The sequence below is a fragment of the Pundamilia nyererei genome, unplaced genomic scaffold (genome assembly GCF_000239375.1).
Source record: "Pundamilia nyererei isolate P.nyererei 1_Seehausen unplaced genomic scaffold, PunNye1.0 scaffold00012, whole genome shotgun sequence".
NCBI lineage: Eukaryota > Metazoa > Chordata > Actinopteri > Cichliformes > Cichlidae > Pundamilia > Pundamilia nyererei.
This window is the reverse complement of record NW_005187413.1, coordinates 3,118,629-3,139,334: the sequence shown is the minus strand read 5'-3', so window position 1 is coordinate 3,139,334 and position 20,706 is coordinate 3,118,629. Positions and strand designations below refer to the sequence as shown.

The following is a 20,706-nucleotide window of genomic DNA, read 5'->3' as shown; positions in this document are numbered from 1 at the left end:
AAGCCGTCCAATTTTAATTCGCAAGAGCCGGCTTTGGTCAGACAATAGAACAGTTCTATTCTTTACCGGCATCTAATGAGTAGAGAATAAATGTCAGGATGTGTACTTTGTTCTTTTTTCCCCCTTTTTTTCCATTTTCAAGGAAGCCTAAATACACTGGAGACTTTCATCTAGACCTTTTCGCCCACATGCGTTATCAAAGTCTGACATTTGATGTACTGCGTTTCTCACTTATTTCTTGTGGTAAAAGGTTTAACACATGACACACTGCACTGCTCAGGCCTCATCACCTCTAACTTATATAATATTAAAACGCAAGTGACACAGATGTTCACAGTATATCTTTCTAATTGGCGAAAAACTGCTAGGAATGCATGCGCATAAACTGCGAGCGGGGAGGCTGGGTGACACGTTTGGATTTGATTATAATGAGATGGCCTTACCCAGTTTTCGCCCGAGAAGTTTACAGACAAGACTGCAGAGCAAGTGTGGCATAATGAGAAAGTCGAGTAGGCCTCCTTTGCCCTTCCTCCTATTCAGCTTGCTTTGTTGTACAGGTTTCCTAATGAAACACAAACAAAAAATGTTTTCTGTTTGGGAGGCGGTCCATAATGCACACAATGCTCACCGTCGTGTGTGTTTTGATAGCATTCGCATACTCGTGCGAGCTGCGAGTTTTTGTCTCTTCGCCATCTCTGCCCGTCTCTCCAACTCGGCGTGGAGCCGCGTTTTAGGCTTTCAGCACTCTGTGTGGCATTGACAAAACAGCCATGTACTGAATGTGCGGCTGCACTTCCTGTCAATTAACATGATGAACACGAAGCTAGATGGATCTGGACATGTTAACAGATATGTTAATATGCATTAAAAAAAAAAAGAGGTGTCAAGGGAAATTTTGGAAATTTCAGTCGCGGAACAATTTTAGCACCAGACTAATGGGCTTAATTTTACTGTACTACAACTACATTTCTCTTGCCCAAGGATGTCGGTGTCCTTGTTGCTGAAGCTGCTCATTTGCTTTTAGCTGTGTAGCTCTAAATATCTGCATTGGGATTATATTTGTTGTTTTATTATTTCTGAGTTTGATGTCTTAGCCCTAAGGCCTGGCTCCCCGTGCGCCATATCTTTGGCTGATCTTGGCAGTTCTCGTGTTCCCGAGGTCTCGTTGTGACCGCTTCCCGAGGAATGAGAAACACATGATCTCACAAGATCAAACTCCACTTATTTTTCTCTGCTTCACAGTCAGATTGCCGACCTTGTTTTTACCACTGTGGCTTGATGTGGAACTATGCACCGTGCGCTGCGGATAGACTGAGGTACTTGGCATATCAAATAAAAAAAGAGCCATTTGAAATGTACGTGTGTTTGGCGAAAAGATATCCGTTAAACAGAAAGTGAAGCAGATGTCCTTCCATTTGACAGCAGCTGTCTCCTTCAGAATACACATTTCCCTTTTATATAGATAGAGATTTTGCATGCGCGAGTCTAGCCTTTAGACACTCATGATGCCTGTAAAAACGCAGCTCGCTTCTCGTGAGTCTGAATTCAGGCAGAATAATGTAAAAGTTGTTTAGGCTGTAGTTTGTCTAATTAGTACATTTAATTATATGCATTCTCTCTCCCTCTAATTAGGGGGATGGCTGAGAAAATGGGGGCGGGTGAAGTGAAGCTTCCCTCTCCCACAACAACTACTGTCAAAATGTCTGTATGTCGCTGTGTGAATCTAAAGCAGGACAAATGTGGAGGAGAATATGAAAAATGGATCAGTGCTGACGCACTCGTTGGACAGTATCCACTTCATTCAAACACATCGGCGCATCCATTAGGGGCTATGACGGTGATGCAAAATACCTTGCTCAAAGTGCGCACTTTTCTGGGATGTTATTGTTGCCAAAAGGTGTTTTTCTTATCGCTCTCTCTTTTTCTTTTTCTTTCCTTCTTTAAAAAGCTCCTGGTGAAATGGTGAGGCAGACACACACTATGTTAATGAAATGGTGCAAGTGAGCCAAGTTGTTTTTCCTTTGATAATTAAGTTGAAATAAACAGGCATATTAGGGTAGGGTAACATCGGGGATGCTACAGGGATTGGAACAAGCCTTTCTCAGTTTTTAAAGCAACAATTCTCCCCATAATAAAATGCATATCTTTCCCCCCTAGCCTGTGATGCTAGTTATCCATTTAGATTGTGACAATGCAAGTTCCCCAGCTTCGGAGAGATCAGCTGCAGAGATTATTTCTCTTGAATATAAAGGAACTAAATGCCTCGTGATGCTCGGAGCAGTAAAAACTCAGCAGCAATCGCTTTCCAGAAATAATGACCTGGTTACTCAAACAATCTACCGAGCTAGTGCTGTTTTCTTCCCATCACCTGATAACCTGCTCCCAAACTGTTCGATGTAAAAGGATTTAGCAGGATATATGGCACCGTAGGCTACAGGGAAAATTAAGTAAATTAAATTTTTGTTATGAACTGTCCCTTTAAGGTTAAGTTGTTGGTAAGAGAGTGCTTAAATCGCTGCAGCCCTTGAAGACTGATCATTTGTTTCTCTTATGTTCAAGAAATCCCATTGAGAGGCCAGTGTTAAATTGATCCTACTAGCAAATATAGTCTCAGCTTTCAAAGCATGATGTTGCATATTGCAGCATAGTTTTGTCAAAACTAATTAAAAATACATCAATAAGCCACACTGTTGTTGTTTCGTGACTTATTCTCATTATTACCACGAACACGGGCAGTTTATTTTACGTCAGACCCGCATACACTGTCCTGCTGGAGTAAATATTAGCGAACAAAATCTGTGACTGAAAATAGCTCTGGACTAATATGCTGTTTCCTCCTGTTAATGACTCAAGTTTGCTGAAAAACTTGAGGTGTTTTGTGTAATTGGTTTGTTCTCAGCAGGAAAAGCCTGAAATGCTAACGTGCTTTAGAGGGTTTGGTGTTTTTTTTATGGGTTTTGCCTTTAATGGCTAAAATATAGAATATTGACAGGTTTATATTTTAAAGCCAAACGCTGCCACTGAGGTTCGAAACAAATGATAGACTACCCGAAGGCTCTCCATGTACTAGTACAAGTACATTTGATCTTTATTTTTACGTTAGATGAAACCAAAACACATCATGAAAAACGGGCCTGGTTGTCTATTTCTGGAAATCCATTTTTAGATTATGAAGCATTATCCTCCTTTTTTTTTTTTTTTTTTTTTTTTGAGCACTAAATGAAACTGCATGACTTGGGTTTGTGTGGATTTTGTTTTTAAATATCATCTGGCAGGGTTTTCTGTTATGGATAGCTAAGAGTCTCAAAATTAAATAATTTCATAATTAAATATGCTGTTAATTAAATAAAATTGCTTAATGAACCATTGACCAATTAAAATATTGATATTTTATTTTTAACAAAAACATTTTTTTTAAGTAATACTAATAATAATTACATAAATTAAGAATTTCCAATATTTAAAAATATATGTTATGCCTGCTGTGCTGCATTGCTTCATGAATCTATTTCATGGGTCAGCTATCAAAGTTAGGGGACTTTGCCGGGGAATCAAGTGGACACTATGCCTTTTAGTTAATTTAAGTTTCTCAATATCAAGTACAGAGTTTGTATTTGCATACTTTCTAGTTTCTACTTGACAACCACTGTCAGGGGTCCAGATTTGAGGACGGCTCACAGTAACACAGCAGCATCCTTTTATAACATCAGCTTGGCTTCACTGCATAGTTTACTGCCTCTTTTACTATTGACTAATTTTTACAGTGAAAATGGCACATAAGAGATCTAATTACCTGTGTTCTTTTAAAATGTATATACGTTTTTGTAAAGCTTTTAGCAAAATGCTCAACTATAAATGGCCGGGTAATATGAAATTATTTTGAAAGGTCAAACACTGGACTGGAGTACAATGGTATGTTAAATTCAGTGTTTCCGATTAATCAACAGCAGATTCATTAAAAACTTTTTTTTTTTTTTTTTACATAACTCAATGCTCATTGAAGAAAAAAACAAAGAACAATTTATTCATTTTACCTCTAGTAGAAAAACCTTTAACAGACAGCTGGTGTTTAGAATACAGTTGAATAAATAATAAAAAGAGATAATATAATTATTTATGGAGCAGGCTTGTCATCAGAATATCCACATGCAGCGTTAACATCCTAGTCCGGATGTTTGTGCTCCTGGTGAAAAATACTCTTTCCTCCTTGTATTTAAAATATGTTTACTCTCACTTTTTAATTGAAAGTAAACTGTTATAAACAAATATAACACATCTGAACTTAGTGAAATAATGTACTGAGAGCACTCTGGAGAAACATTATGATTAACTCGGCCAAATGTAATTATTGTGGAATAAATAAAACACTGCAATAATCCATACATCACCTGTTAGATGTCATCTGAAAGCCTAGATTATACTCTGTTGTGGCTGTAGACCTGAAGGCCGAGTAGTCATTCCGATTATAGTCCGACATCTGCAGCAACAGTGCCGCCTGAGGATCGCGCATAATTGCTGCACTGTAAAGTCAATTATCCGCAGATTAGTCTGCGCGATCACATAAAACAGGCCGGCACACGGACCCTCGCACTAACTGTCTAATGATGTAATTTATGACACCAGCACCTGAATGGCCCCTAGCGGACTCACGGACACAGAAAGCATAATTCCCCGGTGAAGTGAATTATATCCCGTGTTCACCCTCCACTGAGAGCTGAGTGAGTGTTTGGGTTGTGAAAACAGTGTGCCAGGGGGAGGCTTTTCTTGGTGGGTATCATGAGGTCTGACCACCTGGTCAGCTGAGAGGCGAGCTGATGAGACCTGATACCTTTGAAAACGCAGCACTTTTGAATAAAGGCTTAGATATTTAAAGATTAAGCCACTAGATTCTGACCTTAAAAAAAGATCCCAAGTGTATTTGATGACACAAACAGTAGTATTTCAAACTTGTCTATACCACTGGGATACCCACTGTATCAGACCGTTATCTGGGAATGGTCTGTCTTTACTTGCTATGCGGTCTTCTGGGTCTGCTGACGAGCTGCAGGGACAGTTGAAATTATTTCATGTTGTACAGGAACCATGAAATAATTTATTAAATAGTGAAACAATTCAACATGTTTTTAATGCACTGATATTTTAATTAATATGAGAAAATTAATGATTTAAAAAAAAAAAGATTATTATTGTATTTTGGCACTTTTGGTTCTCCATACGATGTGTAATTGCCTCGATAACAGGCAAAGGACAAAAACTATCTGTGCAGAGAATTTGTCAGTTTATTAATTGACTGCATTAAGCAATTTACAGTAATAAACTGAGATAGTTTCGCTGTGCATTTCAGTCATAGATGATAGAATTTACCTCATTAAACACACCAGCGCTCTGTCACGGTTTATCCAAATTACACAGACATTGCAACTCAGGATGTATTTGATAGCTTAATCCATCCTCAAATAATCCTCTTGGTGACATAGATGTGCTAGCCCGACTATCCTTCACATACCTGATACTAATGCTGGTGATGAGATTGAATTTTTATCTCTGTCCCCAATGACTAATGCAAGTTAAATGCTCCTGTGGTTGTTGTTAGGCTCCTGTTTTTCAAGAGCTCTCAGGGGTTCTTGGCTTGTTGTTGAGTGTGATATTATGGAACAAATAGTAGGGCTTAATGGTGGTGCAGATGATTTAACTGCCCTCGGGGCGATGAAAAAGGGGGGAAAAATTGTTTCTGTAGGCTACACAGTGTACTGTTGTTATGTAGTTGTTTGGAAGCCTTTATTTTGTGAGATTCCACACGGTGGGGCGATGCAGGCCAAAAATATATGGTATAAAATATCTTATTTGACTACCTGTGTTCCACATGTGCTTTCCGCATTTAAGTATGTTGTTTAATTGCAGCACGGTTCTCCTCAGTCTCCTTCAGGCCCAGCACCGACTGTGTTGTCTGCTCTGCTCTATCAGAGATGCTGTGGCTTTAATCCTTTGCCCACAGGGGACGGCTGACATGGATGTGTGTAAACTGTTGACATGGTGCTGTCTCCTATGCTCTCTGATCAAAGACGGTGCAGCCCTCCTGTTTCACAACCTGCCTTCAAATATGCTCCAAGTCTCACAGACTCCCTGCCTCTCTGTTTCACACTTGTTATTAACCCGTGACTCCCCGTGGTAAATCGCTACATCTGACAAAGACAAAGAAGCTGTTTATGCCTTTCCTTATGTAGCCTCTGTGACCTCCCTCCAAGCAATGAATTTGATTTGGAAAATGGTGTGTATGTAGCTCACGCCTTAGTGGAAACCAATTTTGGAGACAGTAATGCACTGGCTTTAAGTGCAAGAAAAGCTTTGGCTTGAAGTTGTGCTTAGTTTAATTAATCCTCGGTAATGATGCAACTATTAGTAAGAGCTCCGGTTGTCTTAAGTGGCTGGAGGGGTGTGTGTGTGTGTGTGTGTGTGTGTGTGTATCGTGTGTGTGTGTGTTCATTCGATGAGCGGCGATGCTGATCAAGCCAACTACAACTCACTGTCTAAATGTGGTTCGGCTTCAGGACTCCGGGGAGTTCTGCTATTGTTTCAAAGTTTCCTTTAACCTCATGAGAACACTAACAAGTGTGATATTAAATAGCTATTGTTACGACATCCTGATGCAGTGTTGCGTCTTTTAATACAGTAAGAGCCGGGAAATCCTGTCACATTTGTGTTGCAAATTGAGACATTAAAGCTTTATTTTTGTTGTGATTTTTGTGAGAAAATTCATTAAAACAAATCTGATCTGTTTCTCAGTCTTTTGGTAAATAATGCTAGGCAGCTAATGCATAGTTTTTAAAGTGTCCATATTATTTTGTTTTTGAGACCTATCTAAGTCACTATGTTACACATTTGCATAATGCCCACCTTGCGGCTAGTTTGGCTCAACCTCAAAGGATTAGCAGCTGCCTTATAGGCTGCCCCTTTATTTACTTGCCAGAGCCGCTTCTGCTAACTCTAAAACGTCTCTGCCATGAGCGGAGCACGCCAAATGTTCTTTGTTGGCTTCAGTAGCAAATGCAATTGAGTCTTAGTGCACTCTCAGCATCTGAGGAACTGAAGACACAGTGGATTATTTTTTATTTTTGATGCTAATGTCCCCTCAACAAAAGAAAAATTCTAACTGTTGGCATGTTGCGTGGCTCATGGCTTATGTTACAATTGGCTTTGATCGCATACCATGCCCACAGGCCAGAGCTTTGTCTGAAGTGTAATGGTAGTGGACAGTCAGAAATTGTGTCATTTCAGACTGATTTTTATTTAAACCAATAAACAAATACTGGGTGTGGGTTGCTATGTTTTCTTGTCTTTGACTTCTTGCTTTTTTATAACCAGCTTTTCGTTTTTGCATTCACTGGCGTGGCACACATGGACCAGCTAAAAGAGCACAGTTGCCAACAAGGCCAGTTGTGTAATCCAGATCTGTGCTGAAATATCTGGGTTCTTCCTTTGCACTAGCTCTTATACGGCTGAGCGATTCATGGAATTTTCACTTCATTTACGATTATTGTAATAACAAGATCATTTCTTGTGTTGGAAAGCAAGTGCTTTTCTTTACAGTGGTGCACTTCTGCCGCTCCCTGAAAGCCCAACCTGTTTTGTTCAGCTCCAGCCAAGTTGACTTTTTGGGGGGAGAGTCACTTGGTCAACAAGATCCATACAGAAGAATTAAAAGTCATAGGATTTCTGCAGTTCAACCTGTGAAAGGATTATTAATGATAACCTCCAGCCGCCCTTGTCTCCAAATCGGTCAGGGTCTCTCAACCAGCCGCTTTCAGCGGCACGTGACATTTGGCTGTCGGCTTTTGCTCTTCATCTCCCTTCCTGTTGCTGCTCTACAGGCCCCCTGAGGCAAGTGAGTCTGTTGCCTCTGGGCTTCTCTTCACTCCTGCATGCAGCCGCAGAGATCCTGTGGTGTAGGCATGCCGGCGGGGACCGGGAGTCGCTCTTGGGAGATGGACTTTATGGTCAAAAAACACCCTTTAGGCAGGGTTCAGGGGTGGGGCTAGAGTGGCACTGTCCCCAGCCTCCCCCACCACCAGGTTTTTCATGAGAGAGAGACCTTAGAGAGGCTGAAACTAAAATTGTTGAAGAGGTGCTTCAGCAAAGCACTGTTTGAGGGGAAAAGTGTCTGCTTAAAAACCAAAACAAAACAAAAAACCTTTCACAAATGCTGTCTGATGGTCTATTATAGTATCTGTGAACACAGTCAGACCTTGCGCTCAGGTACAGCTTAGGCCCCTGAAGGTTCCTGTCCCTATTACATTATGATGTCATCATGTTACCTAGCAGCAGCCTATGAATAGGCTAAAATTACCCATTTGTAGCATTTATAATTTCATCCAAAAGAAAAAGCTTTATCCAAACATTGTCATTTTATCACTGCCTAACAATCAAATAAAATCCCAGACCAAACGAGACTGGGGATGTACAAGTGAGCAAATGATGCCCACTTTAAGTTGTGATCTAAGTGCTAAATGTTTTTTGTTTTGTTTTTTACTCTTTAGTAAGTGTTGTGTGAGAATGAAGTGATGATTAAACCCACATGAATAGATTTTTTTTGCATTTGAAAAGTGATATTAACGGCTGTTGTGTCCAATTGAATGTAAAGTGGTGAGAACACAATACTCAACATACCAACCAGTTGTACAAAAACTAATACAACATGGATAATCTCAGTGGATTCAGAAAGTATGTTGAAAGAAGTAACAGTAGCTTCTTCCATTTTCAGTCGAGCAGATTGTCGTCTCTGGTTTTGTTTTTAGTTCGCCCTGCTGTTCCTACACAGAAACGATCTGCTCACCCACTTTCTTGCATCTTTGAAGCAACAGCGAACCAGAATTACCACGTCTCCACCTTTTGAAACCTACAGCGGGTTTTGAATCCTTAAAGCAACACAAAACATTCTTATTTTTAGGTGTGCTCATCCCACAATAACTTCAACTAGACAATCTTTTTCCCTCCACCCTAGCCCTCCGGCTGCATCTGTTTTGGAGCATTTCTTTTCCCCAATGAGTTTGGTTGTTGTAGTTTGGGGTTTCATGCTTTAGGGAGCAGATATGCTTAAGAACAATCTGTCCCCCTAACGTTGTTGTACCATTGTGTTTTGAGTGTTTTTGATTTCTTGCTGGTAATTTTCCACAAGTGAAAGACAGTTGTGGCCTGAAAGACATGGGACCAATTGCCTGCACTCCTAGCAATGTGGCAGTCTGAACATTACTGGAGCTTAGCTCAAAAGCTGCTGTGATACTGTTAGATCCATGCATATGTTGTTAGCATAATGACAGTCCAGCCTAATTAGACTGTTTCTTTTCTAGACCACCTGCTACTGTAAAGGGTGTGATTAATGTTAACTGCAAGAGTGTAGGAGGCACCAGAGTGGGTTGTAGGATAAACTTGGTGATGGTGATCATTACCAAACTCAAACGATTAGAGTAGCTGCACTCTGAAACACACATTCAAGGCAGTCTGACCTGATGTGTGTATCAACAGTGATCAACAGTGATCGAAAAAGGTTTTTAGATATCTCAGGCAAAAACACAAAGTAAAACAGTATTTTCAGTGTGTGTGTGTGCGTGTGCCAGTGCGTGTGTGTCTGCCTCTTCAGCGAGGTTCTTATCGCATGTACAGAGTCCCCACTGCATTACTATGTACTTCATCTAACCATGGTAGTCCTTGTTCTGCTCTGGAGCCTCTGTGAGCTTGGATTAATCCAGTTCTGGTTAGTGACCCTCCAGCTCACAGCAGAGGAGAAACAGGACTACCTTCTCCGGCTGTGGTCTAAAACAGTGGAGCTGGAGTCCGTCTGCATGCAACACTTCTTTGGCGAGGTAGCTGAGTTATGTCAAGGACTGCCACAGCGATGATTGGTCAGCCTGCTGACAGGGGACCACAAGACTAGAAAAGCCAGGGATGGACAGTGTGAAAATTTAGTGCACAAATAAGAGCACATTATTCCAGTTCTGTCAAAGAAAAAAATGGAGAAATGCTAAAATGACAGGCCACTTATATTTTGGTGGCATGTAATATTCTTGGGTGGCCAAGTAAATCTCATGCATGGGGGAATACTGGCTTTGCTCTGCCGGTTTATTAATTGTGTTCTTTGTGCTCTATGTGTCCCTCCAACAATATATGTGAGGAAAAAGAAAACGATGTGGTTTTTATCATTTTAGTAATATTGCTGCACACACACAAAAATGCAAGATACGCAGATATGAATACATCTTTGATTGGCTAACATCGACTGACAAGCCTTCTGATTAATATCCATCAAATCGTATTCAAATAGAAAACCAGGAGATTTTTATTGCAATTATCTGTGTTCGGCTGATTATGCGTGAAATCCTTTCAGTAGTTTGTGAACTAGTAAAAATCCAGACTGAATTGCTGCAGGGACAGGAGCTTTGTCATAGTATGTGTTTGCATTGCAAAAGAAATGTTTCTTTTCCCTGTTGAGTTTTCTGACCTGTATCTCTCCCCTCCCACAGTCGCGTCGGGTCACCACACTGGAGGCAACCATTATGGAGGCACAGGCGTAATGAGGGAGAGGAGGACAGTTGAATACCCCTACTGGTCCTATTCAGGTGAACTCTCATTTATGCTCTGGCTGGAGCCTAAGTAGGAGGGGAAATTGCTTACCTTTTCTGCCTTACCCACCATTTTCCATTTTATTTCCTGCTGTTTCGCCATCAAGCTTCCCCCCACCCCCCACCCCCTCCTCGCTTTAGCAAAATGGGTTTAATAAAGCATTTATGATTCATATAATGGCATACCTGTGATGTATGCTTTTAATAAGAGCAATTAAACAAATGCACTCTGGAGTGAACAGCAGTGACATATTGTGGAGCGAGTCTATGTTCAGATTCATAACGGGAAATAATGAGTTAACTATCTCATTTGTAAAAGTATAGATTAGGACTGATGGATGCTGTCAGCAGTACTATGAAAATGTAATTGTTTAATTCCTAACCGCGTTATTGGTGCTTTGCTTTTAATCTAAATAAATGTTTTTGAGAAGACTTGCTTACTCTGTATTGCAATCTCTTAGCTGTTTACCTTAACACATTTGGAAGATGGATGAATATAGCAGCCCTCAGTGAACTGTCTGATGTATACTTTAATGAATGATTCATTCTGTGCACTCTTATGCTTGTAAATAATCTCACAGTTGGGTATAAATTTGCATATCACATCTTTTTGGGTGGTAGTCTTGGAGGAAAGTTTTTCGAGTTATAAACCTGTAAATAAGGAAAGAAGCTGAGCTCAAATAATGTATCAAAATATTTAAAACGGTATGTCACGGTATAATATTTTAAACTATCAGAAGCATATTTTATCAACTTCTAAGCTAAAGCTGTATTTAAATGCTTTAAGAGTTTAATTTTTCCCATTTTCTGGTATCTAAATTTGCTGTAAGGGGAGAAAAAAGTATAAAAGCATTGGGCTCTATGCATTTATAATGGCATGGCTCATTATTTGACTCATCAGCAGCACTTTACAAGACCATGAGTTAATGTATCCGAGTACCTGCTGAGCACTTGGTATTTGTTTTCTTTTTATAGCACGCAACATTTGGCACTGCTTGTAATGGTAAAAGTCTTTAAATTTGCTGTTTATTGGGCTCGGATGCAAAATGTGTGCACAGTTGTATGCAGAGCAGAAGATGTTTTTGTGGTGGTGAATTGATAAGCATATCCAGTTTGTTCCTTCAAAGCATTCATTCTCATTCAGCTGTACACGTCCACACCCCGGCGCAAACATAGCCCTCTGTAGGCCATCAAGCAGCTCCGATGGGAAATAGGGGTTATGTGATTTGATGGAGGGCACTTTACTGGAAGAGCTCAGGAAGGGAGGAGCACTCGGTAAAATCGTATTTACAGGTTCCAAGTTCCAAAAACACCACCTTGCAAATAACTAACTCGGCCCCTCTGCCGGCGGAGTGCATCGTGGCTCTGAAAATGAATATACTGATGGAATATTTTGTCCTCGGCGCTCCAGTTGTGAACCTAGACTCTTGTGGTTTTAGGCAAGAAAATTGTGCAAATAAAAACACAAAAAACAAAAACAAACTGTGGCTACTTTGGAGTCAAGTTTGTTTGGTATTCATGTCACTCCTGATTGTGACCCTCGTCTCTCCCAGTTGTCGAGTAAAGGCAGTGAAAAGAATGCCTGCTTTGACTATCCAAGCGTGATTGCTCTTTCGCCACAAGGTGTGTGGTGCCTGTTTTAGGAGTTCTGGTCACTTCAGAGATGCCATTGTTTTCTGTGCAGCCTACAAAAACAGAAGCCCTGATCACATTTTAACTGATCATATAAACAACTTTGGTTCTTTAATTAGATAATGATGCAACATTATGCCATATACAGTGTTTTTGGCATTGGTCTGCTTTAGCGGTGGGCATTATAGCCTCAAAATTATATCGTGATACTTCTGATTAAGAAAGGAATAAAGAATTAGACTTATTGCTCGCAGCTTACATGCAGCAGCTTTTTTTAAATGTAGGCAAATACAGGGCATTTTCCATCTTTTGACACACTTCCTAGTTTGAAGTGTGAATCTAGTGAAAAGAGGTTCCAGCAGCAGCATTAGTGTGGTGGCAGTGACAGAGCATTATATCCAGTGACACAGCTCAAGTCACATGTAAGCACAAAAGTAGCCTAAAGGATGCTTTCCATGGAAATCTTAAGTACAAATACAACATGACTACTTAACACTTGAGTTACTTTATTGTTAAACTAAACTCTTATATAGTATTGTCACATAATAAAACGGAGAAATATTTTCTACCTGTGATGTTTTTTCTTGGGCCGAGCTTCGCCGCTTAAAGCTTTGCTTTTCACATCAGTAATTTCCATCCACCGTTTGCTCTTCCTGTCATATGGAATGCAACTAGCGAGTGCAGCAAGTGTTGCTTGGTTGACTCATTTGTTTACTTTTGGGTCACACATCACCAGCTGCTAGTGTCTTCTCCTTCATAGCCTGGTCGTGCTTGACGGTGTGCTGCCTTTTTTTTTCCCCCCGCTTCAAGCGCTGAAACGACTTTGTTCCCACTAATGCTGGAAACAATTTTCGTGCATAATTTAAAAAACGACTGCGTTCCTGTGCGAGGTTGTTGAAGTGGCTTCCTTTATAGGTGCGAAATTGTCATCAGAAGGTCTTGCTGTCAGACATGTCTGGGCTTGTCTCATTGTTGCGTGCAAGGCGGCATGAATGCATGGCATCGCCATAGCAACAATACATTTGTATCAGGATCATCATAGACGAGATGATGTGGCACAGCCCTAGCCCACTTAGTATTTTGTGTTTGTGCCAATGTGTAATGGCAGTAGGCTCAGTAAGCCTGGTGGAAAAATCACCTGTAGCAAGGATTAAGTGAGGCGGTACATCACAAATACCTGACATGACTTTAATTTGTACCTTCAGTAATGGCCACACTCCAAATATATGGCATTTGCTGCATGAAATGGTGCTTCTGCTCTTTTCCCCTAAAGGTCAGAGTGTGTGTTTCTTTTTTCCAATGATGTTAGTGGTTGTAATAATTGATTTAGTTTAGATGGTCCACCACTCTTGTAAAACACTGTAACTGTGTCTTGTGCTTCATTGGTATTTCTGTCCTGTCATGCATTCATCGACCAGAATTTGAAATTTGCCTTTTAGCAAATGAAGTGACAAAATACTGATGAGAGTAACCGTTTTTTGCTTCTTTTTGTTTTGGGTCACACATCAATTTTACACTGGTTAAATGTTCAGCGATAGACATGAATAAAAAGCTGAAAAGCCTTAGAACATTTAAGCTTTTTCCAATACTGATATTGTTTGTTTGTTTTCTTCAGGACCAAATGTAAACATGTATTAGTCATGCTAATCAACACATGTCTGCAGTACTTGGATGTAGAAAATGAAAAGTGTCTGCTGCGTGGGTTTAAAGTGAAATCACCAGTTGACCCAAATGATGCGTAACCACATTCTTCCTGTACGGACGTTAACCTGCAGGGAAGCAAGTGCTAGCTGCTGCTAGCAATGCCTGGTAATGGGTAAATTATATTTACAGTGACATTTAAAGTATTTTTGAATGAAAACTGAAATGTTTGTGTTGCCAGTTTGTTTAACCTTGTACACGGAGCACGAGTGATATAGGATTTTTAAGTCAAATGTGAATATTTGATGATTTTATAAAGCTGATATATCGCTCATATTCTTTTTTTCGTTGAGACACAATAACAGATTTCAGTAACATTTGTCATGTGTAGTTGTTTGAGTCGTTACTAACAATCTCAGTGCTATGGATTACTTGTTGCAGACTGCCCTCTGATGGAAACTGTACAATGTCAAAACCCAATAACATAACTGAGGTGTTTCTCCCATCTCTTATCAGCTGCTGTGAATACTGATGACGGCACTTTGCAAATGGCTAATATCAGTTATAAATGAGATGATAATGATTTCTTACTTTTAGGCTATGCAGCTAGTCTGATCCCTCTCCCGCCATCCCCCCTCCCATTTAAAAGACTTATAAATTATTTGCCAGGAACATCTTTTGACCACACCTGAGTCTACACTCCTGTGGGACACAATCTTGATATTCATGCTGAGGTCCTTCTTATTTTCTAATTAGAACATCAGGCTTGGGTTGGCATGCGTCTTTGGTCAATTAAATTCTAGGGCTTTGTTTTTTGACAGTATGTTAGGTATCGTTAATAAACAGCCTGCAGCACCATTGACATACTTCTTTTTATAACTATCTTGCTAAGGTCTCATTTTGATATGCTGTTTGTTCATGGTTGGCAAGAGAAGGGCCGGTAATTGGGTATCTGGGTTTTTCTATGTTGGGATGGTGGCCAAAAAATAAAATAAAACAAATAAGGAAAAAAAAATTATCAAGATAGGCAACTGGCTGACACGATTTGATTTTTGGACATTCATTTCAGGTCCGTGTAGACCACCAGTTCCTACCAGTCAAGACAGCTGGCAGATTGTACAAAAAAATAAAAGGAAAGAACTGAGGGAATACAGAAATGGTCATTACTTGGGGAAGGTAATTAGCGGCTAAGGCTGTGAATGGAGGACAGAGGAGCGTGCCTTAGCAGCTAAATGGTTATTAAAGGCATTTGCTCTGTGCAAGTGAGTGTAAAAAGAAACGCACACAGTCGGGCTAGCCTGAAGCTAGAAGCAACTGCATAGATAGACTAGCACTGTGAGCGAGACACACGAGTACTGAACGTAACCTATAGAGGAGCATTGTGCCACCAGTGTGATTACTTTAGGAGCGAGGGCATTCCAAGAATGTGAAATGATGTTTCTCAGGCCAAAATAAAACCTAGTGATGAAATTTTTTTTTTAAATTTTTGATGATCAGATCTTTTTTCTTTACACTCGCCTGCGTTATCAATAGGACGAGTGACTTTTGCGCAGTTTTTGTTTTTCTCTAAAAAATCTGGCTACACGTGACAGTGATGTGAGTTGGCTTTTAATAATATTCATTATTGCTTCGTATTTTCCATAAGAGGGTGCTAACCCCTTACTTTGTACATATTAGTCTAGTGCATTGAGGAGTGAAGCACATGACACATCACCTTCCTGTGTGCTTGGATTATGAACCTCAGTAAAAGTAGCCTCGAAACCTGCACCCTGAAATTTGATTAAAAGTTATTTAAGGCATGCTGTGAGTGTGTGTGTGTGTGTGTGGGAGGGGGGGTGTTCGTGTAGTGTTCATGGAGGCATTTTTCATAAGAGGGATGATATCATACTCACTGTAAGACTCCCACAGGAACATAGCTATGCATCATTTTTCCCCTTTTTATATCTCTGCAGGTTTTCACATCATCTCTGTTAGTTTCTTTGGCTTCCTTCATCATAAGTTTTATGTTTTTGGCCAATATATGCAGTAGTTTGCTTTTGATTGGTCTCTTGTGGATTTATTGTTCTAGTTTAATTACAGCACAACAGTTGGAGTACCTTAACGTGCATTTGCAGAAGCATTACGCCTGATCCCCTGTAACAGTGTGTAGAATGAGAAACGGAAAAGAAAAACACAGTGAAGAAATACCAGCACTAGATGTTGGGGAAAATTATAGATCAGCGTCCCAAAGAAAATTGTCATCCCCCCCCCTCCGTTGTATTATGAGATTTTCTGTAGTCGCTGAATTATCTCGCATGTCATTTCAGACTGTTGAAGCAGTCGTTGTTAAATTTTTTTTTTTTTTTTAAACGGTCCTTCCATTGATCACTGTAGGAACTTATGATTTTGGTTTGGGGGAAAAAATGACTCTGCAAAATTGGTGAAATTAAAAATGCTGTAAAGGGCACACGCTGAAACCATAATCCTTCAGATGATCTAGTAGTCCACCTCCGCAAATTAATAACATAGCTAAGGGCTCTGCATTTCAGTAATTTTTCACAGTAATAACTTACTAATAGCTCAGTGCTTCATATGAATAGAGCTCCTACTGTCTTTCATGCAGCGGTTATGGATGTTTGGATGAAAGCCACCCCGACAAGCAGTTGTAGCAACTGGAAGAGCCTGGGATTGTCTGATATGTGTGGATTATGTTTCCCCTCAGCCTAACTGTTTTATTCCACTTCACTGAGGTTGCCCATGATCATTAGCAATCTTTCCACTCATGTCTCACATAATGAAGTGAATGAAGTGTCATTTTCAATCAACTGCTATGTTGATCCAACTTAATTAGTACTTTAGAGGATACAGAACAAGATTAGGTAACTCACTGTTCTTGATTGCCAGGGCTGTTTATTTTGGTTTTGAATTAACCCTCTGCTCTGGCACTGCGAGCGATTTGAGTTTCTTAATTTTTTATTTTATTTTTTGGCTTCACCTCTTGAGATGTATTGCGTTATTCCCTCATAGCTAATAAGCAAAAAATTGTTGCCTAGCTTTTAAGATAAACTTGTCAATTGCAAATTACTCTGCCGCTGTATAATTGATCTTACTATAAATAAATCTTTATTAAGACACACATTTGTTTAAACAACACGCCGCAGGATTGATTTTTAGAGCCCAGTGATTGGGCTGGTTTCAAAAATGTGTCTATTCCTCTCCGGTTGCTTAGTTAGGTTAAATGTTAAACCCTGTGATTCATGTAACCTTAAATTGGCTCGGTGCTTTTGAAGGCAGTGCAGTTTTTCTCCTGCGTTTTGACACCCCCTTACAACTGCTGGAGGGAAAAGAGCAATGCCATGTTGTCATGGTGCCCAACAGAAGGAGCTCTGCCTCTTGGAGGTAATGAATCGAGAGGAGGATTGCTCCCAGTAGACTTCCGTGTATAAGAAGCACTTGAGTTTAAAGTAAAGGTCCCTCGCTATATGGATGTTCTATGAGTAGGCATAGAGGGTAATGTACGGGGCATAGCCTTCAGGACGTAATCTTCAGGGATGAAGATGACTTTTTTCCCCCTCCTGCTCTCTCTCATTCCCCGATGAAAGAAGCGGCTCACCATGCTCCAAGTGATGAAACAAGTTTTTCATGATAAATGGAGGTGATTTTCCCCTGATTGTTTTGAATCATGATGTAGAACGAATCATTTTGCTCTCCGAATTAACACAAAAAAATTTGTTTGATCCTTTTTTCCCCCCAAGGATGAAATATTTTGAATGTAAGCTAGAAATTACAGTTAGATTTAATTTCCAATGAAAGTAAAGTCGAATGATATTTTTAGATAGACGCGATGTCGTTTGAGTTTCCAATCAGAATGACTGATATTACAATCCAATATGTTTGTACTAACCATGCAAAAATGTGCATTAGTGAGTCATTACACTTTAAACAGATCTGTCACCTAACTGCTGCGCGCACTCACCCAGAGGCCGCTCACATATTCCAGACTGTTGAAGTGTCCGCGTTGATTCTCCTTGCTTGCTAAACAAAGGAAAGAGTCACACGTCTATAACGCAGGCATTTTAAACGGGATGCCATCCTAACTCTTGCTCGGCTGAGTCGTGTATTTACTGATGCTGCTCGTGATGAATAGTTGGAAGAAGTTTAACTTTTGCCCAATGTGAACGAAGAACGCCGCAGCTGCTGCCTAATCAGCTCGCGACATGAGGGCATCCCGTGAGAGCGCGGTAGCTGCTTGTGCGTGAAGCGTGAAGGAGAAGTTGATCTTTTATGTTAGCAACCACCACGTTGCTTTCGAGCTAGCTTGATTTACCCTAGCTGCCGATCAAAGCTCTGTTAGCTTACAACAATAGCGCCAGGAAAGATTGCTCCCCCACCAAACGTCAGGCATGCCCACTGTCGAGCACTGAAGCTGAACATATGTGCGAATTCTCCCTAAGGGCCTGAGCATGCTCGATCAGCCCTGGTTGGTAGAGTGTGCGCAGACTAATAACTCAAAGAATTGTTATGGGGAAAGAAAAATATTAAATACAAATTAGATCCTGAAGCAACGAGTCAGAGGAGCTTTTATCAGAATTCCAGGATTTGAGGGAAACGCACGGACGGTGTGTGGCTGCATTGTTTTCTAGTTATACGTGCATACTGGTAGCTTCCTGACAAAGATTATTATCCAACGACAAGTGTTGATTGTCCAGAAAAGTAGGAATCAGTTTTCTCTGCTCTTCAGCGCCTCCTCCACTTTTCTCTTTGTTTCCACAGTAGCGACTGCGCTCCTTTACAGTATTCAGTTTGTGAAACGAAAGGTCCTCCTGAACTTTGTTGTGCTCATCCTGTGAGATTCCTTTACTGCCTACCCACAGAGCGACTTGATTAATTTCCTCCTCCTAGGAGTACAGAGAGAGATTCATCTGTCTTACACCCTGCATTTATAGTCGCAGGCATTCTACGTGATGATGGAAGCTTAACACAACATCATCTATATTCCTCCAGTCTTGCTGCTGTGTGTATCAACCTGTAGATGTACCTGCACTCATTTTGAGAGAAAATGAGAGGTGCAAGAACACTAATTATTAAAAATGAATTTTGCGAGGGGACCAAGCTGGCTCATTATTCATCTTGGTTATTGCTAGCAGTTTGGATCAGCCTTCCTGTGCCAGAATTGGTCTATTTGTCTCTGTCAAGGGTGGGCCCTTGACAGATGTGCCAATATGGCTGCCGAAGTTCTGTGCTGGGGGAGAGGCATCTTAATTCTCCATGATGTATCACACTGGCAGCAACCAATTTAGCAGAATTGAGCTCCAAATCATCTTACTTCCCACTGCCTCTGACAATCTGTTTCCTTTTTCTAGATGAGGTAAATATATTAAGAATGGAAATAAATGAGGGATTCCTGCACCCTGAGTTAATGCTGTATGAGTGAGGTTTTGCAGAACTTAATTGCTTGCGTTTATACACGGATATGTCCGGAGAACAGCGTCTTCGGCCGCCACCACCTTGACGCATAAAGCAAAAAGTCCAAAGTCCAACATCTGCGATAAGCGCAGCCAAATTTCCTGGTTTCCTTGTTTAGAGCAGATTGATGCGTTGGACTGACATGTTTGTTGTGTAAACCTAATTAATTAAATTTCAGACGTCACATAGTGTTAGTGTGCCTCGTGGCACTATATTAGGCTTAGTGGGTGGCTCAGGTCCAACTTAATGGATGCGGACATGCTCGGCCTGCTGGGACTGCAATATTGAGGAAGTGTGAGATTGCCAGCCCACAGGTTTCCTCACTAATATGGTTATGCTGATGAGCTAGAATGAGCTAGATTGCGGTTCAGCAAATTTTTAAACTCATAATCATGATGACTTACTTTGTAATGAGCGCACATCCCCCTAGAGGTGAGGAGTTAACTATAGGGGGCAAGGCTATAATAGTGGCATAATGGCACAATTTTGGAAGACGTGTAATGCTTCCCTCGGATTCTAAAACAACGTTTGATTTATGATCATTTGTTCAAGTGCAGTGAGGTATGTTGGCATAAAATTCTACTTAGACCTTCAAACCAGTGAGTAACTGAATGGAAGCAGCTGATGAGGTCTACCACTGCTTCCAGTTCGCTGACTTTCCCTGGCTTGTTAGATTGTTTATGCCGCGCTACTACCTCTACTTTACTGAGTTACACTGATTTCTGTCTAGAGTCTAAATTATAAGGACACTTGCTGTGTAAACATGTAGCCATTGTTGTCCCTGCTTAGCTTGCAGAACAACTCCAAGAGTAATAGCTGCTGAGGATGTGAGCTGAGCACAGAGGGCTGTAGCTCAGAGTGGTTCAGGCCTTTTTTTTTAATACTGTATTTTCTGAGCTAATTGTGCCTGTGGGATGTGCGATATCTTGTTTTGTCTTCTTTTTTTCTGTAATTAAAATGCATGTATGAGATTTTGGTGACTGGGTTAATGTCTGTAATTTTGCTTTATGAATTATAACTACTCTTGTATTGCTGATTCAAGAAAACTAAATATAGTCCCTGAGAAGTGCTGCGATGAAATTCCAACAATCGGTATCATTATCATTCTGCAAACACAAAGACATTTATTTTAATTTAGGGTGACCCAGCTTCATATTCTCACGGTAGCAAGTAGGAGAAAAAAGAAGATCACTCAGGCCTGTCATCCTTTGTCTTGCAGAGTCTCATGACTGATTTAAGCTGGAGCTCATATACCTGCGAGGGATAATAAATAATGTAGATGTATCATGAAATTATTGGAGTAGAAGCTGTTCTTTGCATTGCAAAATGTGTGGTAGTCTAAACCTTTTGTGCAGTACCCAAACATCCTCTCTGA

At 40.4% G+C, this 20,706-nt stretch overlaps 1 protein-coding gene across 1 annotated transcript in view; it reads left to right on the top strand.

Annotated features, from left to right (window-relative positions):
* LOC102203672 (protein tyrosine phosphatase receptor type G) overlaps positions 1 to 20,706 on the top strand; it is a 109,475-nt gene that overhangs the window by 15,481 nt on the left and 73,288 nt on the right. Inside the window, exon 2 of the mRNA XM_005724486.2 lies at positions 10,515 to 10,610. Within this exon, the coding sequence (XP_005724543.1) occupies positions 10,515 to 10,610 (96 nt within the window). The remainder of the gene's footprint in view (positions 1 to 10,514; positions 10,611 to 20,706) is intronic.